We start from the raw sequence: 26,292 nt of genomic DNA on the forward strand, positions 1-26,292 counted from the left end.
TGGTCTTTGCTGTTGGCACAGGGGGGAACCTGACACTGGCAGGATATCCTGTGGACATGCACATACATGAGGGGGGAGATGGGGAGAGAGTGTGATGGTGTGTGCATGTGTATATAACGTGTGTGAGAGAGAGAACTCTTTAACTTGAATGCTGTATTGAGGGTAAAGGGATAAACTACAAGCTTCTTTTCACCATGCTCTCTAACATTTAAAAAAAAAATTAATTGAAAAGCAGATCAAATGAAGGAGAATAAAGAACAATAAGAAAATGATAAAAGAGGATGGGGAAAAAAGACAACAATAGAAGAATAAAAGATCGATAAGTAAGGCTCTTAGAAAGTATTGGTGCAGAAATCTTCAGAAGTCTATTATCCAGGTCATCCAAACCTCAAGATTTAGTCAGTTTTAGGGTGTATAGTTCTTTGTACCCCTTGTGCACACCCATGTATTCAAACTGAAAGTTGGTTCTAATTCTTTTGGAATCAAAAATCTTTCAATAATAACGAATTGTTAGCTTTAGTGCTGTCATTATTTATAACCTTTCAGCTGTGGTTGTGAAATGTTTATGATTTTAAGCTGATAAATATGTTTAGGGAGGATAGACAGATGTCAGTTTGTCAGACAATTTGTTAACCGCTTTCCAGATACTTTTTTAAAAATCGTTTTTGACTCACTTGTGTAAACAAAGTGAGTCTATGTTTTAACCCGGTGTTCGGTTGTCTGTGTGTGTGTGTGTGTGTCCATGGTAAACTTTAACATTGCCATTTTCTCTGCAAATACTTTGTCAGTTGACACCAAACTAGGCATAAAAATAGGAAAAATTCAGTTCTTTCCAGTCATCTTGTTTAAAACAATATTGCACCTCTGGGATGGGCACAAAAAAATTTAAAAAAGAAGCCAAATTATATGCAAACTGCATTTACTTTTGTTGTTGTTTTTTTGTTTTTGTTTTTTTGTATTCTCTAAACTTGGCACTTTGATCTGATATTCTGACACAACAACAAGAGCAGTCATTTTTATCTTTTTTTTTTTGTTCAAACAGGAACTTCTTTTGCTAAGCATGGAAGTTATATTTATTTTGCAAATGTTTTGGTGCAGATAGTAAAAAAGGGAAATTAATCTGTAATTAATGCTAGGGGACTTAATTTGCTTTAAACTGATCTTTCTCATCTTAAACATTACATTTTGAAATTATACTCAATATATAAAAAGCTTGTGTGTTTTACTCTCAGTGTACAGGGCTTTCACTATGTTCATTCACCCAAGTGGTCTTTTTCGGAAAATACTAAAATCAATAGAACGAGTGGTCTTTATAGATCTATTGGCTGAGCCCTGAAGGTCATGGGCAAAAATCAGTTGTGTACACATATTTATACATATTCAAAGCGCATGCTCATATTCTTCACAAACACGAACAACGCCATTTTGTTTCAGGTTGTTGACCTGCCCGTTCAATCCTATATTCAATCGACAATACACGATAACATGTAATGGAAAGTTGGAGAAGGAGACCGTTAAATATTTATTCAGAGAAAGATTTGTGAACGTCTCATCACTTACTGGATTATGCCCCAAACTGCCATAAAGATATCCATAGAATCAGTTGGAATTCACAGTTAAAAATAATAAACCATGAGAGTTAATACCCATGAATTGATGAAACGCAAAAATTTCCAGTCTTGACTTTACTCAAAATGAAGTCCTTTTCACTTCATACGACGTTTTGAAGTACTTGTACTTGGCTCTACATGTTATTAGTTTAACAAAAAGAGAAACTGAATTGACCGTGTAAACTTTGTACATCTATCTAGATCCAGAGAAAACAGCTAAATGTTGCAGTGTGACTGCAGCGATAGGCATGTCTCCTTTACTGCAGACTTAAAAAGAATTTTTAATTGCCCATAAAGATTTTTTGAATGCCCAGGATACACCAGAATAATATGATTTAAACAGCGTTCTCACTGCGAATACCGCAATCGATTTATCGCCCTTTAAAAAAGCATGTTTAAATATTATATTTTTGAACGTCAGCTAAGGAGCCACGATAATGTAATGGGTAAGACAGTTTCTTCTCACCCGAACATGCGGGGTTCGAATCTGCCATGAGGACTTTTTTTTTCTTTTTTCTTTTTCTTTTTTCTTTTTCTTTTTTCTTTTTCTTTTAACCTGAAGCTTTATTATAAGAAATACAGAGCACATTTTAACGATTAGATTTTTTTTTTTTTTTTTTTTTAAGGGTATCACAAGTGAGTCTTGAAGGCTTTGCCTCTCTTGTTTTAGATGAAATAATTTCACTGAAATACTTCCTTCAAGCAGCCTTTTTCATTGCTGTCACTTTATTTCTTTTTATAAATATGTCTTTAACAGTTTACCACAAGTACATGTCACAAGTTTTAATGGCGGCATTGATTTCATCTGTTAGCCATGGTGGTTCTTCTTCTCAGTGTCCTCCATTATCTCTTGTGTGAACGTGCATCAGTGTGTGTATATGCGGACACTTTGTGGGGATGGGGTTCTGTCACTTATCATTTAGCGACTTGATTCCTCTCTTCCTCTCCTTTCTACTCCTCCATCCCCTCTCTCTCTCTCTTTCTCTCTCCCTCCTGCCCTCTCTCTGTGTGCTCTCAGAGCACCCCACTGTTTATAAAAATGAATCATTTTCTTGTGCCTTTGGAGGTGCATGCCGATTGGCAATAAATTGTCACGTATTCACATGATGGTCCGGAGGAGCCATTGGATTGGAGGAGGCATTCAATCAGTCGGCACCCTATGCCATCCGTGGAGTAATGGGGTCAGGTTCTCCTCATCCTTTTCATTGCATGCAGTGCTGGGCAGAGCTGTCAGTTTGTGAATGCTGTCAATTGGTTTCATGTTTGTTTGTTTTGGGCAATATTAACAGGGTTGGAAGAAGAGAAACAGTTCAGAGATGATGATATAAATGGAGACAAGGAAGAACAGGGAGTAATTGATCATTAGGAGGTGAGGAAGAAGGAAGATTTTGCTTCATTATCTGTTTCATCTTCAGATGATGAGGAGGCATTTCTGAGCATTTTATGCCTTACTGCTTTATTGCTGCTCTGCTTTAGGACATGAGCGTGTTTGTGTGTGTGTGTGTGTGTGTATGCACATGTTATGTGTGCATGTATGCATTTGTTTGTATGTGTGTGTGGTCATCATTTGGATCTATTCATGAGCTAACTTTTCTGTCTTTTTCTCTGTGATTAGGGAAGGCCTGCAAACACAGGGTCAATAATTATTCCTCTTGCTTCATTTTAATGAATCTCCAGCAACTGTCTTCTGATTAGCTGTTGTCTTTGTCTTCCATCTAGACATGCAAAACAGCTAGGCAGGGGATGGACATAATTATTGACTTGTTCTCAGAACTGTCAGCCATGAAATAAGGGTCCATGCAAGGGAGTGCTGCAGGACATCAGAGGTGTTATTGACCACTGCAGTGTGCAAATTCATATAGTAGTGAGTGACTGGTGTGTGTGGCCAGTGTGGTGATGGTCCTGACTTAGTGCTCTTTTCTGCCCCCTCACCACCCCCCTTCCATCAGCCTGTAGGAGGAGAAAGGAAGGAGGAGGGGGAAGCGAGCTTGGGAGGCAGATGGCAGGGCCGGGGTGGATGTTGTTTTTTTAATGGAGCTGTCTCCATGTGTCCCTTTATCAGGTCCGGTCCATGTGTCTGCCTCTTATGGCAAATCTCCCCCTTGTCAAGATGATTTCTTCCTTCCTCCCCCCTCTTCTAACTTCTCCACCTCTCTTCCTCAGCCCTCCCTCCCCTTTTACCCACACACCCTTCTCCTCAGTCCATCCCAGTTAAAAAAAAACCATATATATATATATGGGGGCAGACCTCATGTTTGTCCCTTCTGTCTGTGCCAATCATCAGAACACTTTTTTGGTAACCCTGTCCCTTTCAGTCTTTAATATGCAAGGCAATGGCAGGCTCATGTGTGTTTGTATGAAAGCTGAGAACGCTGGTTATCATAACCATCATGGTCGTCACCATCATCATCATCATCATCATGAATCTATTATGAACCTGTTTTGTCTGTTCCCACTAAACCACAGGCCGCCAGATTGTCTGTGTATGCACTTATGATGTTTGTACATTATTTGTTTTTGAAGGCTGCATTAGAGGAGCAGAAGTTTGTGTCTTGTTTTATTCAGATCTTGCATGCCTCTTTCACAGGTCTGCAAAAATTTGATTGTCCTAAGGGGTGAGATATGTATGCTTCTCCCTCTCCACGCATATCCAGCGCCTATCTCCCCTCTTTCTCTCTGCTCCCTGTTTTCCCTCCATCTTCCTTCTCTCACATGCCCCCTTTGTGTTGTAATCAAATCATGTTTCTTTTAGCCCAACAGACTTCAAGGTGCAGTTTGAGGGTTGAAAACCAGGCAAAAATTAAAACAGTCAGAGAGCAACCAAGGAATGTCAGCATTCCAGAAACAAGCAGGGAAAAAAGAGAAGAATTAACGGGGTAGGGCGAGGAAAAAAGTGTTTTCCTGGGCAGGGTAACCAAACATTAAACAGGTGCAGGAAACTAACAAACAGCTGACAAACATGACCTTGCTGGGATGGCTTATCAGGGTGATGGTACAGTAGTTTGGGCATTGTAAATTGCCTTTCTTGGGTAGAGTATTGACAATAGATTGGGTCCATGGTGTCAGCCATTCTCCAGTCGTCTCCTGTCTGCCAGACCTTGTTGCAGATTGTAGTGGGGATGCTGATCATGGCTTCTCCCCCTGCATCCGAGCAAGGTCATGTTAAAAGATAATTCTGGACAGACTGAAACCACAAGTGAAGAAGAACAGGCTGGATTCAGATCAGGGCGCAGCACAACAGAACAAAATCTTCAAACTCAGGGATACTGTGTGAGAGGTACCTGCAACACCAGCAAGACCTCTACTATGTCTTCGTAGATTTTAAGAAGGCTTTTGACAGGGTATGGCACAAAGCGTTGTGAGTAGCTTTGAAGCAGTACAACATCAATGCCAATCTGATTATGGTGATGTAACACCTGTATGAAAAGGTCAGGAGCACAGTCTACTTCAATGGCAGCATTAAAAACTAGTTCAAAATAAGTGTTTGAGTTAGACAAGGCTGTTTTACTATCTTTCACGCTCTTCAACATCTTCCTTGAGAGGATCATGACTGACGCACTTGAAAACCATGGAGGAACAGTCAGCATTGGTTGCAGGACAATCACCAACCTGCGTTTTGTTGATGACATTGATGGATTGTCAGGAAATGAAGATGGGCTCATGAACCTGGTGTAATGCCTTGACAAAACATCTGCAGCATATGGTGTGGAGATCAGCGCAAAGAAGACCGAACTAATGACCATCAACTCTGATGGCATCAGCACTGATATCAGAGTGAACTAACTAGATACCATCCAAAGCTTGGAAGTGTCTCAGATTAATTGTTTCTGATGAAGGATCCAAGCTAGTGATACTCTCCAGGATAGCCCAGACAACAACATCATGGACAAAACTGAGACTCATCTGGAATGACAGCAACATCATGCTCAGCTCAAAGATCAGATGGATGCACTCCCTTGTCATTTCCGTATTTCCAAATAAGACATGGACCTCGACAACTGAACTGGAAAATAAGATACACGCCTTGAAGGCGAGATGCTTCAGGAATATCCTTAGTATCACATACAGGGAGTACATCACAAACAATGAAGTGGGCAGAAGAGTCAAGCAGGCTATTGGGCCACATGATGGTCTACTAACCACTGTTAAGGATAATGAAATGGTATGGCCATGTCTCACATTCATCAGGACTGGCCAAGACCTTCCTGTGGGGAACAGTGCAGGGATTGAGAAGAGGCCAGCAGAAGAAGAGATGGGGGGACAACATCAAGAGTGGACAGTCTAACCCTGAGTGAAACAGTTGGAAGGACAGACAACTGCCAGGGATGAAGGAGGCTGGTTGCCAATATATGTGTGATAGATTGAAAGGTGACAAAACCGAGTATCCTTTAAAATTTTCCCAAACTTTCAAGCAACTGTACACATGTGATATGGCACAGTGCGTCTATATAAACAGTGTTTTCAGCCCAGTAAGCAACAATGATGATAACAATGAAAACATTATTCACACTGTGGTTTTTTTAATGTTTTTTTTTAGAACAAATTGGATGGCTATGTCCCAGTGTGGTAGGTTTGGCTGTTAGCGATTATGATGTTGATAATAATAATGGTAAGGGTACTGTTTGTTTCAGAACAAATCAGAGCCATCAGTCCAGGATGCAAACCGTCAGGCTGGAGTGGGAGGGCGGCGCACAGAACGTGATGCCTTCAGGAATGTGGGTCGTCCACCACCTGCCCAGGTCCACAGGACCTCCTCCAACTCCTCTGCACCAGGAGCTCTTGGTGAGTGTGGAACTGCCAGTTGATGCTAGGGGAAGAAGGGTGCAGCTGAGTGAGTGTGGGACTGCCGGTTGTTGGTAGGGAAGGTAGGTAGGTAGGATGCTGTTGAGTGAGTGTGGGACTGCCAGTTAGTAGGGGAGGTAGGATGCTGCTGAGTGAGTGTGAGACTGCCGGTTGTTAGTAGGGGAGGTAGGATGCTGCTGGGTGAATGTGGGACTGCCGGCTAGTAGGGGAGTTAGGATGCTGCTGAGTGAGTGTGAGACTGCTGGTTGTTAGTAGGGGAGGTAGGATGCTGCTGAGTGAGTGTGAGACTGCTGGTTGTTAGTAGGGGAGGTAGGATGCTGCTGAGTGAGTAGTAGGGGAGTTAGGATGCTGCTGAGTGAGTGTGAGACTGCTGGTTGTTAGTAGGGGAGGTAGGATGCTGCTGAGTGAGTGTGAGACTGTCGGTTGTTAGTAGGGGAGGTAGGATGCTGCTGAGTGAGTGTGAGACTGCCGGTTGTTAGTAGGGGAGGTAGGATGCTGCTGAGTGAGTGTGAGACTGTCGGTTGTTAGTAGGGGAGGTAGGTAGGTAGGATGCTGCTGGGTGAATGTGAGACTGCCGGTTGTTAGTAGGGGAGGTAGGATGCTGCTGGGTGAATGTGAGACTGCCGGTTGTTAGTAGGGGAGGTAGGTAGGTAGGATGCTGCTGAGTGAGTGTGAGACTGCTGGTTGTTAGTAGGGGAGGTAGGATGCTGCTGTGTGAGTGTGAGACTGCTGGTTGTTAGTAGGGGAGGTAGGATGCTGCTGAGTGAGTGTGAGACTGCTGGTTGTTAGTAGGGGAGGTAGGATGCTGCTGAGTGAGTGTGAGACTGCTGGTTGTTAGTAGGGGAGGTAGGATGCTGCTGAGTGAGTGTGAGACTGCTGGTTGTTAGTAGGGGAGGTAGGATGCTGCTGAGTGAATGTGGGACTGCCGGTTGTTGGTAGGGGAGGTAGGTAGGTAGGATGCTGCTGAGTGAGTGTGAGACTGCTGGTTGTTAGTAGGGGAGGTAGGATGCTGTTGGGTGAATGTGGGACTGCCAGTTGTTAGTAGGGGAGGTAGGTAGGTAGGATGCTGCTGGGTGAATGTGGGACTGCCAGTTGTTAGTAGGGGAGGTAGGTAGGTAGGATGCTGCTGAGTGAGTGTGAGACTGCTGGTTGTTAGTAGGGGAGGTAGGATGCTGCTGGGTGAATGTGGGACTGCCGGTTGTTGGTAGGGGAGGTAGGTAGGTAGGATGCTGCTGGGTGAATGTGGGACTGCCAGTTGTTAGTAGGGGAGGTAGGTAGGTAGGATGCTGCTGAGTGAGTATGGGACTGCCAGTTGTTAGTAGGGGAGGTAGGTAGGTAGGATGCTGCTGAGTGAGTATGGGACTGCCAGTTGTTAGTAGGGGAGGTAGGTAGGTAGGATGCTGCTGAGTGAGTATGGGACTGCCAGTTGTTAGTAGGGGAGGTAGGTAGGTAGGATGCTGCTGTGTGAGTATGGGACTGCCAGTTGTTGGTAGGGGAGGTAGGTAGGTAGGATGCTGCTGGGTGAATGTGGGACTGCCAGTTGTTAGTAGGGGAGGTAGGTAGGTAGGATGCTGCTGGGTGAATGTGGGACTGCCAGTTGTTAGTAGGGGAGGTAGGTAGGTAGGATGCTGCTGGGTGAATGTGGGACTGCCATTTGGTATTATGGCTGGCAGGGAGGGAGAGATCTGCTGCAGGTGGCCTTCCGTCAGATAGAGATTTTGACAGTTTTTAAAGTCCTCAAAAATAACCCAGGTTTCCAGAAGTTTTTAAACCTGGCTTTCTGTAGTATGAACAAAAAAGTTTACATCATTTATGACAGTGATAAAGCACTATGTTCCACCAGAATCTATAAGGACTGAAAAAAAAAGGAGAAAAAAAAAGTGACAACAGAAAAAATGCATCATCTGTATCACAACACCTCAGCATTAAGTACTATATTCGCAGAACATTTGCTTCAGTATAGCAGTAAAAATGAAATAACAGATTGTGAAGGACAACGTTTTCTAGATAAATAGCAGCATGTATGTGTTCCAGGACTGAACAAATTTAACATATTTCATTTACTGGCTGTATACTTTTTGGTGTTATACTCTGTACCATGTCAGACTGAGGCAAACTGGACCTGTGTTTTGCCCTGCCTGGCCAAATTTTGGGCAGCTGACAGTGCAATGCCCAGCCATGTCCAGTCCGCTCTAGCCAATCAAATGCTGGAAACGGCTACAAGCAACAACTCATTCCTTTTGGCCAGGCTGTTGACACCTTCATGTCAGGTTTTCTGCTTGCCTCATCTAACACTTTTATTGGCTTTTAAGTATGTTCATTTGGCCTCTTTCATTGCATGCGACTTGTTGTGCTATCTCTGACATCAGTTCAACTCCGCCCCGTGGAATCGCTATTTATTTCTTACTCTCAGTCAGTCTTGTCTTTCCGTTCGCTGTGCCGGCCTCTACAATTTTTCTTGGTTCACAAGTGTGGTCCACTATGCCTGGCAAGTCATCCTGTGATGGTAGGAACCATGAGGCCGGGTTGGAGCTTCATTAGGAGCCTTTCCCAGGCCTGGGTGCCATGGTTCTTCCCGATTTGGTCTTTGGACGCAAATTGCGGAGGCAGCGCTTTACCCATTAAACCAGTTGTGAAGGGTGCCAAGGAGAAATGGGGTCAAGCATCACCTCCCCAGTTGTCCCAGTGGAATGGGGGATTCATGGGGAGTAGCAACTCCACTGTGAGAAGTGTGGACATGGGGCGGGACACTTCCTTACAAGGGCATTTCGTACCCGGCCTCTATCTCAGTTTGCTGAGAAGACCCTCGATGGAGTTGTTGCTACTTCCCCTCCCTCCCATGTCAAGCCCCATCTCCCACCTCCCTCAGTGTGGGTGGAGGAGCCCTGCCCTTGGGAGGAGACCTTTCCTTTGCCCACCCTGGGCCAAGTTACCCCAGTATCTCTATTGGAGGGGATTTGCATGTATGGCCCTTATTTGTACATTGTAATCTTGCCAGTCTCCCCTGCTGGGGTAGGCCCGTGCTTGTATGGCGGCACCAGGCTGTTGGTCCATCTGTCAACCGGCAGGTCCAACAACCAAGTCGGACCAGACTTCCCTCCGACTTGGCCAGGTTTCTCTCTCCCTGGAAGTCAAGGTGCCACTAACCCTTGGGGATGGGGTCACAGGATGTGTGGCGCCAGCGGGTGGATTCCCCCATTCCACCCGTACTGGGGCACACCTATGGTGCATGCTGGATTAACAAGAGGACTATGGTGCAACCCCCCCCCCCCCTCCCCTCCTGGCCCCCACCCCCTCACATCCCTCCCTGGAACCAGCCCAGCACATTCCACAGGGTGGCACAGGCTGTCCTGATGGGAGTGATCAACTATTTGTCAGTCAGGCCAACCCCCTGTCGGAAACTCGCACCTCAGCCACCCAATATATGTGCTCCATGGTCACTACAGCCTCCCTTTCAGCATGGACTGCTTCCGGGTCACCCCACCCATTTCTACGAAGCCTGCAGTCCCCCCCCTCCACCCCCCTCAGCCCTCGGTCCTACAGGGAGATGTATGGGTGTTCATGTCCTCCCAGCATGCATGGGTCCCTATTTTTTCCAAAGAAGCCCTAAGAAGGTTTGGCACCAGCCCACTCAAGCGTGGTTGGACCTCTAGTAAAAAAACTCAACACCTTGATCAGATGGAAGGATAGGGGCACTTCTTTTGACCAGTCGTTGGATTGCCCTTGCTTGTCCCGCTGGGTAGACCACCAAATCCAGGACGCCCCAACAGGTATGTCAACATGGGATGGGACCCAGCCCACCATGGAGTGGGAGGAAGACTTCAAGCCTCTGTGCTCTGAAAAAGATGACGGTACTGACACACATTCCTTCCCCCCCTACCCCTCCCATGGTGAGATATGAAGCCCACTTCGCACAGCAACCAGATGGGACCCAACTGGGATCTGGCTGAGCTAGAGCTGACCCTCCCTAATTGGGTCAGTCATGCAGTCCTCCCCACAAGCCACACTTTCACCCTTAGCCCTCTCCAGACAACAAGACACCACCTCCAGGACCACTAGGCATCTTAAAAGTACCAGAGATGGCGAAGGAGTGGCTTCGTAAGCCCACCGCTTCCATTCCTATTACTATTATTATTATTATTGTTATGAGCATTTACTCCTAATCTTGAAAATAAGCCCTAGTCGTTTACAAATAGAACACATAAATATCAAAAAGAAAAAATTGAACACAAGATACCAAACATTAAAAATAATTCATCCCCCCCACACACACCCACAACACACACAAGCACACGCATACGCATGCATACAAGTCATAGCATACTATCATAAATAGTACACAAGCAAAAATACAACCAACAAAATCTGAAACTCTCAAACTCACTCACTCACTAAAAGCCATTTTAGTTCATACTGGAAAGGGATGAGCTGTTGAGAATTATTCAGGAGGGGAAAAGGTGGCACTTCAGACTAGATTTGAAAGATTGCAGCGAAGATGAGTGATGGAGAGGGTGAGGAAGTTGATTCCGTTAAGGAGTCCTTTTCAGCCCCAGGAGAAGTATATTGAAGACTTCAAAAGGTGGTGTGTGGTCCTTATACACTTTGGACCACACAGCCTGTATGGAAGTGGAGCCCTCCACACTGGATAGGATGCTGGTTCCTCAACGCACTACCTTCCATACCTCAGCTGATCTCTTTTTCAAGACCCTGGTTGATTGGGATAGATTGACCACATTGGGACACAATTTTTCACTGAAAAGAATCCACCAGTTCATTGGCCTATAAAACCTACTTTTCTGAACTCTACCACAAATTTCCCACATTTCAGAAATCACGGACGGTTTGAAGTTGGAGGAGGTTGTTGCTGCATCTGCATTCAGTCCCGCTTGTCCTGACAAGCCCACAGCGAAACACATTCTGACTGACAGTCAGTTTATACTGTGGAACTGACCACACTGGTTATGGTGTTAAAATGGTTCTGCTAGCAAAACAAGCATGTTTATTGTTATGATTTTTTCAGACTCCTTGTTAGACCTCTCTGAGGGAGGACTTGCTTGTTTACTCACAGACAGTGCTGCTGCTGCAGAGAAACAAGTTAGCTGCCATCCTTGTCTTCAAGCAGCAGACATTGAAACAGCAAGGCACTGAGATGTCTTGGTGGCTTCCTTCTCTCGTGGTAATGGTGATGTTAAGAAAGCAAGGCCATTACTTGGGCTTCTTCGATCCCCTAATGCTTCTTGTCAATGACAGGAAGAACAGAGGTTAGAAAAAAAAAATTCTTTAAGTAAAGAGGTAAAAAAAAAAAGACAAAAAAATCCACACAAGAACAAAAGAAAGACCTGCCTTTGTTATTCTCAGTTTGTTTGTATTGTGTAACTATCTGTACGAGGATAGAGAAGAGATAAAGAAATAAGCAGACAGCAGTCAGTTGTTAATAAGAAAGAGAGGGAGAGTGAATAAGCACTGATGAGGAGGAAGAATCTTGGGAAGGATGTTGGGGGGAGGGAGGGTGGAAATGCTTTTGTTGAGAAAAAAATCATACAATGGAACAGAAGAGAAAATGAAAGGAGAGAGGGGGCGGGGAGGAGTGGTAGATGTAAAATGTCATTTGATATTATCTTCTCCAAAGGTGTTGTATGTGTCTAGCTTTTTCACAAAGGGATAAACTTGTGCTGTGTCTTATTGTCTGCCTCATTGAAACAGATGCGGCTTCAGCAAGAAAAGCGTATTGCAGGTATAGGTAGAGAAGGGTAAGGGCGAGATTCATGGACATGCAATGTGATACACCATGTTCTTAAGAAAATAAAAAGCTCATAAAATGAGTCATTTTGATAATAACGGGACAGTATTGAGGTGCGTATTTTGTTAGCAGTCTTTGTTTGAGTGTGAATGATTTTTTTTTCTTCCCAAAATTATATACAGTCATATTACATTTTCTTCTTCTTACACTTTAGTGAGCTGAAGTTCGTTGGGGCATTAATTTGTGAGCGGGCTGTAGCATTTGAGCTGATTCTGATGACCCTGTTAGATCTTCAGCAGCATGCTGGTTTTCTCTTCAGTGTGTGTGTGTGTGTGTGTGTACACAAGGACAGGACAGCTACACAAGGTCTGTGGTTATGATCATCTGGGAGATTAAAAAAAAAAAAAATTCTTGTACCCGCAGTTTGTTTAAAATCTAATTGCTGAGAATGATGTTAATAAACAGAAAAGCTGCACATTCAGTTTTCATTGTAAATGTCTGTTAACTCACTTAGTACTGCCAGTTAGCTCCCTTGACTTCCCCAAAGATGACCCATTTGTATGGGTAAGAAATAAAATCCTAAAAAAAACAAATGTTAGAAATTGTGCACTGAAAACTTGCAGACTGATCAGTAACATGAGTTAGTTGGGCACAAATATAAAACTTCCTCCCTTCTTATGCAATCATCAGTTAGATGATGAAAGTATCCATATTTTTTGTTTGAAATTTGCACACACTTTTGACTTGTTAACGAATCCAGGAAAGCACAAAGAGTTTGAAACAGATTAAATCCAGAACGTTATATTGCCATGATAGGGCCCCTTTGTCTAATTCTGTTGTCTGCCTTGTCACAAAGACGAGAAACTGTGTCAGATGCGATTGTTGACACACTGTTAATGTGAACATGTCACTGCGAAAATAACTTTCTTGCTTGTGAGCACAGCAACACACACTGCATTTACTGGTCGCAGTGGGGAGTGGAAAGATCAGTTAAGATATTCTTAGTTTTTAAAGTCATTATGCAATTTAGGTGCCACTCCAAAAATTCAAAACTCTTTAAGGCCAGACACGGTAGTGAAATTTTGACCAAAATCATGATTTTTTGTGATTTTCATTTTTTTACATAATTTGCTTCTGCAACATCTAATCTTTATAGTCCGTTTCACCTGGGTACTATATTCACTTAAATAAAGCTTCAAACAGCATCAACATGTGTGATTTCTTGTGAGTACAAGCACATCTCTTTCTTTTCCTGTTTTCTCAGTTTTGTGTTTTGTCCTCATAATACCATTTTTTTAAATGCCAATGCTCAAAAACTTTAAAAGATAGCATGTTCAAACTTGGTACTTTCTTTCTTTATGTATTCATCTTTATTATAGTGCGGTGGTTTGTATAGTACTAGTAAAAGAATGAATATACACTCATTTGAAAAAAATTATGTCAAGGAATTTATACACATTTCAACAACAACAACAAAAAAATGTATTTATTCAAATTCCAAAATACCACTGCACTATAATAAAGAACAAATACAAAAAAATCAAATAAAACAAACAGAAATAACATATCTATAAAGGTACCGAAGTTCTAAGCTTTTAATTTTTTTGTTTGTTGGCCATTTTGGATTCGTTTCCATGGAAACCGTCATGACAAATTGCACAAAATGACCTTTTTACACATGTTTAGTTCAATATCTTTGCATACCATGTCACAGAAAGCCATAAACTTCAAGTTTATTTCATACGTTTTTGTACTACCGTGTCTGGCCTTAAAGCTCTGATGGGTGTCCTTTTGTCTGAAACGGTTGTAAACAGTATGGCCTCGATCAGGCCCTTCATCTGGAGTGAGTTAAACCAAAGTGTGGAATAATGAATGGGGAAAAAGTCATCTTGTCACAGAGGAACCTTAGCTTGGCAAATATATTTAAATGTAAGAAATATGAAAGTTTTAGCTGAGTGAAGGCATTAGTGCATGGCAGCATGAAATGGGAGTAACAGCCTTCAGATTGGGAGTGGGAGAAAGACTATTTACTTCCTGTACAAAACCTCTGAATTTGCTGTCACTGGGCATCCTTTCCATTACAGTAACCACAATTCAGACACAGTTTCAGAGAAATAGAATTTCCCTTGCTGCTGAACCCAGAAGGAATAGAAGAGGGTGGAATTCACTCATTGTGGCAATTAGTTATTGACAAAGCAACTTAACATGAACTCATCATATTCAGCAGTTACCCAGTGTCCTTTCTGAAAATCACCAACATCAGAGGAAGACAGAAGAACTAGAATGATGCATAATGATGATAAGAAGAATGGACACTTGTACATCACAATATCCAGGAATCTGCTCCTGTTGCTTTGAAGAACACATGGTTTATATATGACATATTTCATCAGTGTTAGGTATGCACACTAAAATGTGGCTAGCAAACTACACACACACACACACACACACACACACACACACACACACACACACAATGCATACATACATTCTAACAAACATAATGATAAAAAAAATGAACATTAATATGCACATTTTTCCAGAAATAATGCTCAAAGCTTTTTACAGTTTGTCCCCCATTCCTCCCCTCTCCCCACTCCATAATATCACTCACACACACACACACACACACACACACACACACACACAACACAGAGAGAGATAGAGAGAGATGCCAGAATACACTCCTGCAAATGAAGATTGGAAACCACACACCCACCTATGATGCCCTCTAGAAAACACATCCCTGCAACATTCACTCCTGCAAGCATGCTTGCGCTTATGGGCGCGCACGTGCACACACCCACACACCCACACACACACACTAATGCACAGACACACACACACAAATGCACAGACACTCAAAAGCACCGCGCCACACACAAATGGCTATAGGCTTTCCCACAATAAAGAACGCATTTGGAACCAGATCATATACCAAGACCAGCACTGGAAAATTATTGTTGTTGGAAAAGATGTGTTTTCAGAGCAGGCTTAGAAGAATTCAGTGAGACAGAATGTCGCAATTTTTTTCAGCAGTTTGTTCCTCATTGATGGGGCCTGAAAAGAGTAAGATCTCTGACCCTGTTGATTTTTCTTGCAACAAGGATTTTTAATAGCCTGGTATCAGAAATAGAATGAAGGTAACTGATTGGAATGTACACTTCTAGTAGGTCAGAGGTAGCGAGGGCTAGAGCTTAAGAGGGCAGAAAATGTCCAAACAGAAACCTTTTTTAAACAAGTAGCCAGTGAATGGAGTGTACATACCAGCCCCACTCCTTCGCGCACACACACACACTCTCTCTCTCTCTCTCTCTCTCTCACACACACACACACACACACACACACACACACACAAACATGCACACACAAGTGATATACACACATTTGTACACATACATATGTGTACACATAGTCAAGCACATCACATGCAAAGGTGTATGAAACTATTTGGATTGACCTCCCACAACAGAACATCGCTGAAGGAAGAGCTGAGTTTTTAGGTCAGATTTGAAAGAGGTGAGGGAGTCCAAATGTCTGTGGTTAACAGGGAGTGTTCCATGTCATCAGAGATTGAAAAGAAAATGATCTGTGTCTGTAGTTTTAGTTCTGACATGATGTATCCCAAGAAGTCCAGTATCAGAGGAAGAATGGAGCTGGCAAGACTTGAGTATAGATATGGAGGAGTTCATAAAGATACTCTGGGCCAGGCCTACTGACTGCAGAAAAAGTTAGAGGGGATAGCTTATTGTTTGAATGACTAGACGCTTGGCTTGATTTTCCAGTCATACTTGGGAGAAAGTATACTCTGGGCCAGGCCTACTGACTGCAGAAAAAGTTAGAGGGGATAGCTTATTGTCTGAATGACTAGACGCTTAGCTTGATTTTCCAGTCATACTTGGGAGAAAGAGTGAGAGCAGGTTTCAAACCCATAACCCCACAGACTCTCTATATTGGCAGATGAGTATCGTTAGCCTTTCACTTCCGACTGCGGATATATGCACAGTTTAGGGGTAACTGCATAATCAGGTGTCCAGCCACTCATTTGCCTATGCTTACTTCCTTGCATTTGGCGACTGCCTTGATGAGTGTTCGAAGCAATTTCTCAGCTAGTTTTGGCACGATTTTGCTGCTTTTTTTGTGTTTGTGTGCACAGTACAGATGAGGTGGCCAGAATTTTGTTTGATTTTCCACACAATGTGGACAATAGCAAGTACAAAAACATGATAGAAAACAAAAGAAATGTTTTTATTGATCAGTTGAAGTGATTCTGGTTATCCTGATGATGATTACATGCTACAAGGCACATCAACAGGAAGGGGGTAGGGTTGTTTCAGAAGTGGGTGTAGAAAAAAACCAATATTTTAGCTTGAAACCCTCCAGATGAAAGCTACAAGCCAAAATATTGTTTTCAGTACGTTTTTGTGTTGTAATATTGTGTGATCATGTTTGTGGGTGTTTGGGTAAAAGGGTGTGTGTGTGAGTGTATGTGAGTGGTTATGAATAGTGTTTATGTTTAAACAACATGATAGTGCAGGAAACAACATACTTGCACTTGGTTGTTGTGTCTTATACATTTGCTAATATTTTAGCACCATTTCCACCCATGAAATAAACAAACTTGAATTTTCTTCCTTTTTTTTTTCAAAATATTCTGTGTATCATTTTTCCTAAGAATCAGAGTTATCTTCCCCTGATTGGGATTTATCTCATCCTGTCAACATTGAAGTAATGAATATATTCTCCATTCATTTTCCTTTAAGAAAACATAAACTTTTACATACTTTGGAGCATCAATTTAATTTTTTTTTTATTTTGGTTTAGAATTTGGTGATTATTTCTTGCAAAAAATCACAAATAGTTCCGGAATTGAAAGAGATAACCATTCTGCCACCTTCTTCCTTAACCCCTAGGCTGCCTGCATGACGAGATAACTCGTCATCGAAATATTCTGACTTTTCCCTGGTTTGCATTCACTTCCTTGGCAAAAATAGTGGTAGCTTTAGCCTGGGGAATCTCTCTAGATTCTATTCATAGCTAGAAACCCCATCTACGTCATGAAGCAGTCCTTTATTTGAACGTTTTGGTTGGGTCACTGTCCAAGTGTTTGCCTGACTTCTCTCCTCGCTCGCTCAACAAAATGTCGGACTGACGCCGTGCTCTAGACATGCGATCGTGACGAACTAAATCAACCATGATTTCTTTCTTTAGCTGATGCTCAGAAAGAATTGAAGCGTAAATTCGAAGGAGAAGATAGAGATGAACATTTATAGGACGATCTGATAGAAAATAAAGGGAGTAATCAAGAGAGTGGCCAAGATGCGACTGTCAGTGAGTGATGCCGGCTGTACAGATGTTAGCAGACGACAGATGACCGAATTAGCAGCAGAGTGATATTCTTGGCACGCAGCCAACGCGGTCTGATGAGAACTGAATCAAGTGACCGTGTGAGAGGGGTGAGGAGGAGGGGGGTGGAGACTGAGGGGGTGTGGCCTCACATCCATCTTATCAGTTGGAGAAGTCACAATGTATTGTGTATCTATCTCTTAAAAAATATATATATATATTGTGGTTGTTCTAGTATGATTTTGTGTTTGCAGATATCCATTTGTCCAGAAAAATTAATATGATGTTTTTGTGCAAATTACCTGACTAATGTTTGTAATGAACAAGTTGAAAATGTGACAAAAAACAAAACACTGATTTCAAAACAACAGCATGTCACTAAAACTATATAAAATGGGAAAATAGCATGTGTTTTGTATTCTTTATTCATTTACCTTTCAGAAAATATATACTTTTATGGGTCTTTCTCCAATAACAAAGAGCACAGAATTTTTTGAAAATTTATACCCGTTTTTTGTGGAAAACCCCTGGCAAATAGATTTCACTTAAATCTTATTTTCCTGGCAGCGAAAGGGTTAAAGGTTTACAGATAAAAGTATAGTATTGTACACTGGGAAGTTGCTAGTGTATTGCTTTGGATATCAATCATTCCACATCAAGATTGATATGGGTAGAACAGTAAATATTCATTCAAACATCAATCTATGGGATATTATAATGCCCAGTTTATAGCAGAATGATAATAATTGCAGAATTTCAGGTATCCATTCACATATTGATTCCATGTGGTATTGCAATGCCCAGTTTACATCAAAATAGTATAGGCAGAACAATGAATATTTATTCATATATTGATTCCATGTGACATTACAATGCTCAGCTCACATTATAGTCTGAAGAATGGGTATTCATTCAAACATTAATTTTAATCTAGTGTCTGTTCTGTTGTTCAGTTTACATTGAATTATCAGTAAGTATTCATTCACACCTTGGTTCCATATGGTACAGAGCTTAATCTTGTACAATGCATATATATGGTCCCCATTTCTGCACAAATTTGTTATATTTCATAGATTTTTAAAAAAAAACAAAAAAAACATATATGTCAGTTTCATATGCCTTTTTAGATCTTATATGAACATTTGTCGTGTTGGTTTTACACTATCATTTGAATTTTTTTTTAAATTTTCTGTCAATAAAGTATATGAGAAGGGACCACCAGTTTTTGACTCACTTGTGTAAACAAAGTGAGTCTATGTTTTAACCCGGTGTTTAGTTGTCTGTGTGTGTGTGTGTGTCTGTGTCAGTTGTCTCTGTGTGTCTCTGTGTGTGTCTGTGTGACATTTTCTTTGCAAATACTTTGTCAGTTGACACCAAATTAGGCATAAAAATAGGAAAAATTCAGTTCTTTCCAGTCATCTTGTTTAAAACAATATTGCTCCTCTGGGATGGGCACCCAAAAAAAAAAAAAAAAAAATGAAGCCTAATTATATGCAAACTGCATTTACTGTTATATTTTTTGTATTCTCTAAACTTGGCATTTTGATCTGATATTCTGACACAACAACAAGAGCAGTCATTATTATCATTTTTTGTTCAAACAGGAACTTCTTTTGCTAAGCATGAAGTTTTATTTTGCAAACATTTTGGTGCAGATAGTAAAAAAAAGGGAAATTACTCTGTAATTAATGGTAGGGGACTTAATTTGCTTTAAACTGATCTTTCTCATCTTAAACATTACATTTTGAAATTATACTCAATACATAAAAAGCTTGTGTGTTTTATTCTCAGTGTACAGGGCTTTCACTATGTTCATTCACCCAAGTGGTCTTTTTCGGAAAATACTAAAATCAATACGACAAGTGGACTTTACAGATCTGTTGGCTGAGCCCTGAAGGATATTGGCAAAAATCAATTGTGTACACATATTTATACACATTCAAAGCACGTGCTCATATTCTTCGCGAACGCGAACGACGGCATTTTGTTTCAAGTTGTTGACCTGCCCGTTCAATCCTATATTCAATGGACAATACACGATAACATGTGATGGAAAGTTGGAGAAGGAGACCGTCAAATATTTATTCAGAGAAAGATTTGTGAACGCCTATCACTTACTGGATTATGCCCCAAACTGCCATAAAAATATCCACAGAATGAGTCGGAATTCACAGTTAAAAATTGTAAACCATGCTAGTTAATACCCTTGAACTGATCACGATGAAACGAAAAAATTTCCAGTCTTGACTTTTCTCAAAATGAAGTCCTTTTCACTTCTTTCGATGTTTAGAAGTACTTGTACTTGGCTCTACATGTTATTAGTTTAACAAAATACTCAATTTTCATATCAACTTTAAAACTATAAAACTAGAATGAACATAAAAGAGAAATTGAATTGACTGTGTCGTACTACATTCCCGGCGGGTGTAACTAAACTTGTACATCTATCTAGATCTAGTGAAAACAGCTAAATGTTGCAGTGTGACTGCGGCAATAGCCATTAAAAAGATTTTTTTTTTTATTGCCCTTAAAGAATTTTTGAATGCCCAAGATAACCAGAATAATATGATTTAAACAGCGTTCTCACTGTGAATACCGCAATTGATTTATCGCCCTTTAAAAAAGTATGTTCAAATATTAAATTTTAGAACGTCAGTTAAGGAGCCATGATAGTGTAATGGGTAAGACAGTTTCTTCTCACCGGGTTCGAATCTGGTTAGGACTTTTTTTCTTTTTTCTTTTTTTTTCTTTTTTTTAACCCGAAGCTTTATAATAACAAATACAGAACACATTTTAACGATTAGATTTTTTTTTTTTTAAGTGTATCACAAGTGAGTCTTTAAGGCCTTGCCTCTCTTGTTTTGTGAGGAACGTCAGTTAAGGAGCCACGATAGTGTAATGGATAAGGCAGTTTTTTCTCACCCGAACACGCGGGGTTCAAATCTGGTTAGGACTTTTTTCTTTTTTCTTTTTTTTTTTCTTTTTTTTTTTTAAACGTGAAGCTTTATAATAATACAGAACACATTTTAACGATTAGATTTTTTTTTTTTTTAAGTGCATCACAAGTGAGTCTTGAAGGCCTTGCCTCTCTTGTTGTTTTATTGTCACATCCAAAAAGCACCAAGACATGGTTGAGATCAAGTCTATCATTTTTCTAAGTATCTCACAAACTCTGTCTAAAATAATTGTACATGACTACATTCCCATAGGTAATGTAGAATTGTGTCTTTTTCATTTTTATAAAAATTACATTTGTTATTTGATAACACTTCCTTATTCATCAACACAAGGTTTGCCACAAGAACACTATTATTAGTTTTAATCTGGCACCATTTTAATTTCATGTCTTGGATCATTTTTGTATTTTTAAAAATGTACTTCCATTCAAATTGATTGTCAAAACAATGTTCCCAATTTTAAAAAGCACTTGGTAGTGCTGGTTTTTCAATAAATATATCATAAAAGAGATGTGTTCCCCATGGAGCTTTTACAATAATATTACAAGCTTAAATATAATTTACTCCATCCTGATTGTTGTTATTTTGTGCAATATTCTTTTCTCTCAAGAAACTTTTAATGGAGTTTACACAGCCAAAATATTCCATAATTGGAGTTGGGTTATTAGTTTTATCTTGAAATTCCTGAAAATCTAAAAAAAAATCTTCCATTTTCTTTTACAAAGTCTTTTCTATAATATAGATTTTTTTCTAACCCAGTATTCGAAATACAAAACTTTGCCACCAATTTTGAATTTGTCATTTAAAAACCATGGTTCCATTAAGATATCTTATTCTTCATGTACATTTTGATTTTACCACTTGAGTTGTATGTGGATTTGTATAAGTGCTCGGGAATCTTGATGGACATAGATCACATTTTACATAATCTGAGCTTGGTTTCAAAGATGATAATAGATTCTTACACTTACCATCTTTGAATTTAGAAATGGACAGTTTTGTTATCAACAGAATCGTATGGATCTCTCTCTCTCTCTCTCTCTCTCTCTCTCTGTCTCTGTCTCTCTCTCTTCATGATCCGGGATGTCCATAGTAACAAACAACACTACTTTTTCATTCACAGGGATCAGCGTATTGTAACGGGAGTGAATGAACTGTTTCACATGTTTCCAAAAATCAGAGAATTTGGGGCAGGAGTATAAGATGTGTTCAGTGAACTTTTATTCTTTTTTTGCTCTTTGAAAACAGTGTTTAAAGTAATAATGACTGATCACTTCTATACCCATGTAAAATGTCTGTGTCTTTCACCTGAGTAAATTAGTAATTGAGCTATCTGATACTGAAAAGAAATCCTGTCGACTTTGTTGAAATGGTCTTCTCCACATGTATCAAGCTGTCTCGTTATCAAGTTCTCTCCATATATATACTAGTTCTTGTCTTGACATCATTTCGAGGACTGCCTCTTTGTGCTTTAGCGTTATTATTCTACTTATAATTGTAATATGAATAGTTAAGATTTGGACTGAGATTTTTTTTTTTTTTTTTGTCCCATACACAATCAAAACTTCTTTTTTAATACTTTTTTTTGGTTACAATTTTTTTTAAATACTGTTCACTGGAAGGTTTGGAAACATAATCCATAAATAAGTAAATTAGGACAATATAAGTGACTTACAAATAGCTACTTATTTAACTTGTATAACAGGTCTTTTCATCCATACATTAAATAGGATTTTTGTCAGAGAACATATATGATGATTAAATCCAGAAAGCATATCAGTGACTATTCTAAGAAGGACCATTTCGCATCTGTCATCTCATCTGTAAGCGGACTGATGAGAATTAAGTAAACAATTTTGCTCCAGATGAGATAAGAGTTGAGAGTACAATCTTTCTTGGCAATTTTGATGAAAATGACAGATTTGAGACAGGCTGATTATTTTTCAGACAATATTGATCCAGTGATATGTACAAAACCAAGTTTGAAGCTTTCAGGAAAACAACCAGACAATAAGGAAGAATTGATAACACAGGTAATGTGTGGCAGTAGAGCATCAATACAATAATGTGTGGCAGTGGAACATCAATACATTCCACCAACAAACAAGATGGGACAGGGTCAAGCTCACAGGATTTCAGACAAGAGCTCAGACACTCTTTTCACAAACTCCTTAGTGACTGGATGGAAACAGTGCAAAGCAGAACCACTGTACTCAGTATAATAGTTCTCAATGTCCAAAGTCTTTGAGTCCTTACATTTTTTTCTCTCTCTTTTTTTCCAGACAGTTTATTATTTGCATATTTCCTTCCCCACAGGCAGTGGTATTGCACTGATGTGCACATGTACACACATGGCGGGACTGACAGACCCATCAGTTTCATACAGTGGCTCCAGATCAAACAAGATTGGAGTTGGTTACATTCAGATTCAAAGTCAAATCCTACCTCAGGAGACATGGCTGACGGGAGTAACTATCCCAGGGAAGTGGAGGGAATGGGACTTACCTAAAGCTATACTCACACTGACACTACCAGAATAACATGTTGAGCAAAAAATTCCAGTTTTTGTGTTTCATGCAGTGCATGTATGTGTGTTGCAGCCAACGTTCAGTCCCCCCGACACAGCTCCACCAGCAATGTGATGCCAGACCTGCTGCCACCCCACACCCCACCCCAGTCACGCTCACCCCCTACCCCTCAACGACCCCAGGACAAAACTACGTCCGACGAGGTAGGTGCTACTTGGTCATTGTCAGCCATGTCAGAGTCCAGAACTTTCTTTCTGGTTTCCAAATTTCAAAAAAGTGAAAGTCTTGACCCTATGAGGTCTTGACCCTTTGACCCTTGTGATCACATTTGCTGTGTTTCAGAAAGCATAAAATCTTTCAGATTGATATGAAAAATTATAGGAGCTAAATGTAGATATTTGTTGATCAGCCACCGAACATACAAAAACCACAGTGTCATGCAAATGTGTTTCCATTGGAGGATGTGGAACCATTTCTTGATCTTCAGTTTACAGAGAGGGATAAGTTCTTTGAACATGTCCCAGTTTATTTGGTATTTAGGAAAATTTGATTAGTTAGGGATATATACATTTTTTGTGTGGAGTGTGCATGATTGTACAGATTAATGTCACAATGTATTTATTTTCATGCCATTTTCTTGAAGTTAATGGAAACTGTGACAATTAATTTTTTTTAATGAAACTGACCAAAACATTTGAAAAAGGAGACAGTTTATCCATACACGTTTTTGTCAACATGTTTGGGAAGGTTTACATATGTAACAATAGAAGCGATTTAAATGTTTCTTTCTTCATGTTACATGTTGTAGCTTTTGTGGCTATTTGTTTGGTTAATGGTTTTTATTGTTGTTGATTATTAGTCATCGCTGTTCCTTTAATTCATATTCCTTCCTTATTTGATCTGTTCCTTCCCCTCTGCTGAGTTTATGATTCAACATGTATTAGAATTTGAACAAGAACTTTTGTTTTAAACCTGCTCATGTTAATTGGATATTGTGAAGGCAGGACAAAACTCTGCCATGATAATAATCATTTCTCCCCCAGTGAATGAACCCATTCAGTGTACCACCATATATGATTATCATCATTTTTTCCCTTTCATCCTCTCTCTGCCACCATCTCTGTTCTGGCCACAAGACAGAGGTGTCATCAGGTGGAATTGGGGTCTGCAGGAGAGTCTCTTCTTGTCACCAGACTCTGGTCTTTCCCCTTTTTTCTGTTCTGGTTGTGTGTGGGTGTTCACTGTAGAAGAAGGGTGATGGTGGAGTGTCCCAGTGTCCATGGTGCCAGTCAGGGTATGTTGTGTGGTGACACCTTGTAGCCCTGTGGTAAGGGCCCCTCTCTTTGTGTGGGTGGTATGATCCAGAGGATAGCAGACCCAGCACAAGGTCTAGACCAGCATTGCACTGTGGGGATTGCTGGATGATCATCACATCAGTGTCTGGGGGTGGACAATCACACCAGTAGTGTCAGCTGGAAAAGTTGAATTTATAAGTGAGACATTTTTTCATCAGTGTGTAAGAGGGAGGGGTAAGGTGTTGCCTGTGTTAGATGTGTTGCCAGTGACAGCTGTGTGGTTTAGATGTGTTGCCTGTGACACAGTGTGGTTTAGATCTATTGAGTGTTACTGCCGTGTGATCTGTTGCCTGTGACTACCCTGTGGTTCGATCTGTTGCCTTTAACTGCCCTGTGGTTTAGATTTATCGCCCATCATTCCATGGTTTAGATCTGTTGTCCTTTACTGCCATGTGGTTTAGATCTGTTGGCCTGTGACTGCCCTGTGGTTTAGATCTTTTGTTGCCTGTGACTGCCCTGTGGTTTAGATCTATTGGCCTGCGACTGCCCTGTGGTTTAGATCTGTTGGCCTGTGACTGCCCTGTGGTTTAGATCTGTTGTTGCCTGTGACTGCTGTGAACAGACTGTGGATGAAGGCCATCAGGGAGGACAAAAAGGACATGGACCAGAAAGGATTCTGTCTTCCTTCATCATTGTCAGTCTCCTGCATCAGGTGATCAACAGCACATGTGATGAATACTATTGCACCATTTTCTAATGATAAGGTGTCATTTAAAAAATAAATAAATAAATAAATAAAATAAAAAAAAGCTGCCTGGCTTTTCCTTTTGGCAGATAAGAGAGCAATGCATGAAAAACAGTGCATGAACCTGAAGTCTGTTTTCTCTTCACAAAAAGATTTTTCACTTGTCTGTTATAGGAACTGATTTTTTAATTCTACACGGGATGGCTGGGTGGGGTACAGTTTTTGCAGAGATATTATCTGGTGGGTCCAGTGGGTATCACTGACCACACGCAGCCAGGATGGTTTTTGTGCCCTGCTGGTCAAAATGGTGACCAGTCTTCGTACTGTTTGGCCTGTTTCTGCCCCTTGTGATGTGATTGGCATGTATGATGTGATTGGCATGTATGGTTTAGGATTTGTGGAGATACTTTTTGTGTGATGGATTGGTTTTGCTGTGGTTCTGGAGTGTGAGAATTAGTTTGCCAGTGGTTTGTGTGGCTTATTTGGCTGTGGTGGGGTGGAACTGCTTCGTGGTTTGTGTCAGGATTCTCTTTCAACATCCGGGGTTTTTTGGCTGCAGAGATATGTTTGTTTGACTCTGTGCTCTGTTGATTTTTATGGATTTGTTAAGTTTGGTTATTTGACTTTTTTCCCTTCCATTTTTCTCATTACTCATCATCACAGGGCATGCATTATCTGTTGTGCAAAGTCTTTTGTGTTATCTTACCTCAGAGATGGTAATCCCAATTGTGATAATTAATCTTAAAAGTTGTTAACAACAAATATAAGTAACACACAGGGGCATGCATATCAAAGCCCTCATGCATGCGCGCACACGCACACACACACACACACACACACACACACACACACACACACATATATATATATATATATATGCATCCATGTACATAAATATACTGTATCAAACATGTGCATGCACAAAGACATACTTACCCCACCATCACAATTAATCATATATGTATATTGAAACTCAGTAGTGTATATCTCTAACAAATTATTAATGCATTATTACTTCACTGACTCACAGATAACAATGAGACCACTCATGCAGTACTCCTAACAATCAGAACAGATTTCCTTAAATATGATACCAACGACTTATATTCAAATAGCTTTGTTTTGCTGTGGTATGTAATGGATGTGTCATTGAGTTCTATGACACTGGACAATGGACATGAAAGTGTTTGCTTTGCTCCTTGAACGTTCCCTTGTGTTTAAAGGGGGAAAAAAAAGCCACTGATCTGAATTATTCTTACGAGTTTGAT

General features: G+C 40.6%; 1 protein-coding gene across 4 annotated transcripts in view; it reads left to right on the top strand.

Annotated features, from left to right (window-relative positions):
• LOC143275197 (mitogen-activated protein kinase kinase kinase kinase 4-like) overlaps positions 1–26,292 on the top strand; it is a 331,965-nt gene that overhangs the window by 215,783 nt on the left and 89,890 nt on the right. For all 4 annotated transcript variants that reach the window (XM_076579163.1, XM_076579166.1, XM_076579165.1 and 1 more), the window contains exons 20-21: positions 6,242–6,392; positions 23,057–23,187. In XM_076579163.1, the coding sequence (XP_076435278.1) occupies positions 6,242–6,392; positions 23,057–23,187 (282 nt within the window). The remainder of the gene's footprint in view (positions 1–6,241; positions 6,393–23,056; positions 23,188–26,292) is intronic.

The sequence above is a fragment of the Babylonia areolata genome, chromosome 30 (genome assembly GCF_041734735.1).
Source record: "Babylonia areolata isolate BAREFJ2019XMU chromosome 30, ASM4173473v1, whole genome shotgun sequence".
Lineage (NCBI taxonomy): Eukaryota > Metazoa > Mollusca > Gastropoda > Neogastropoda > Buccinidae > Babylonia > Babylonia areolata.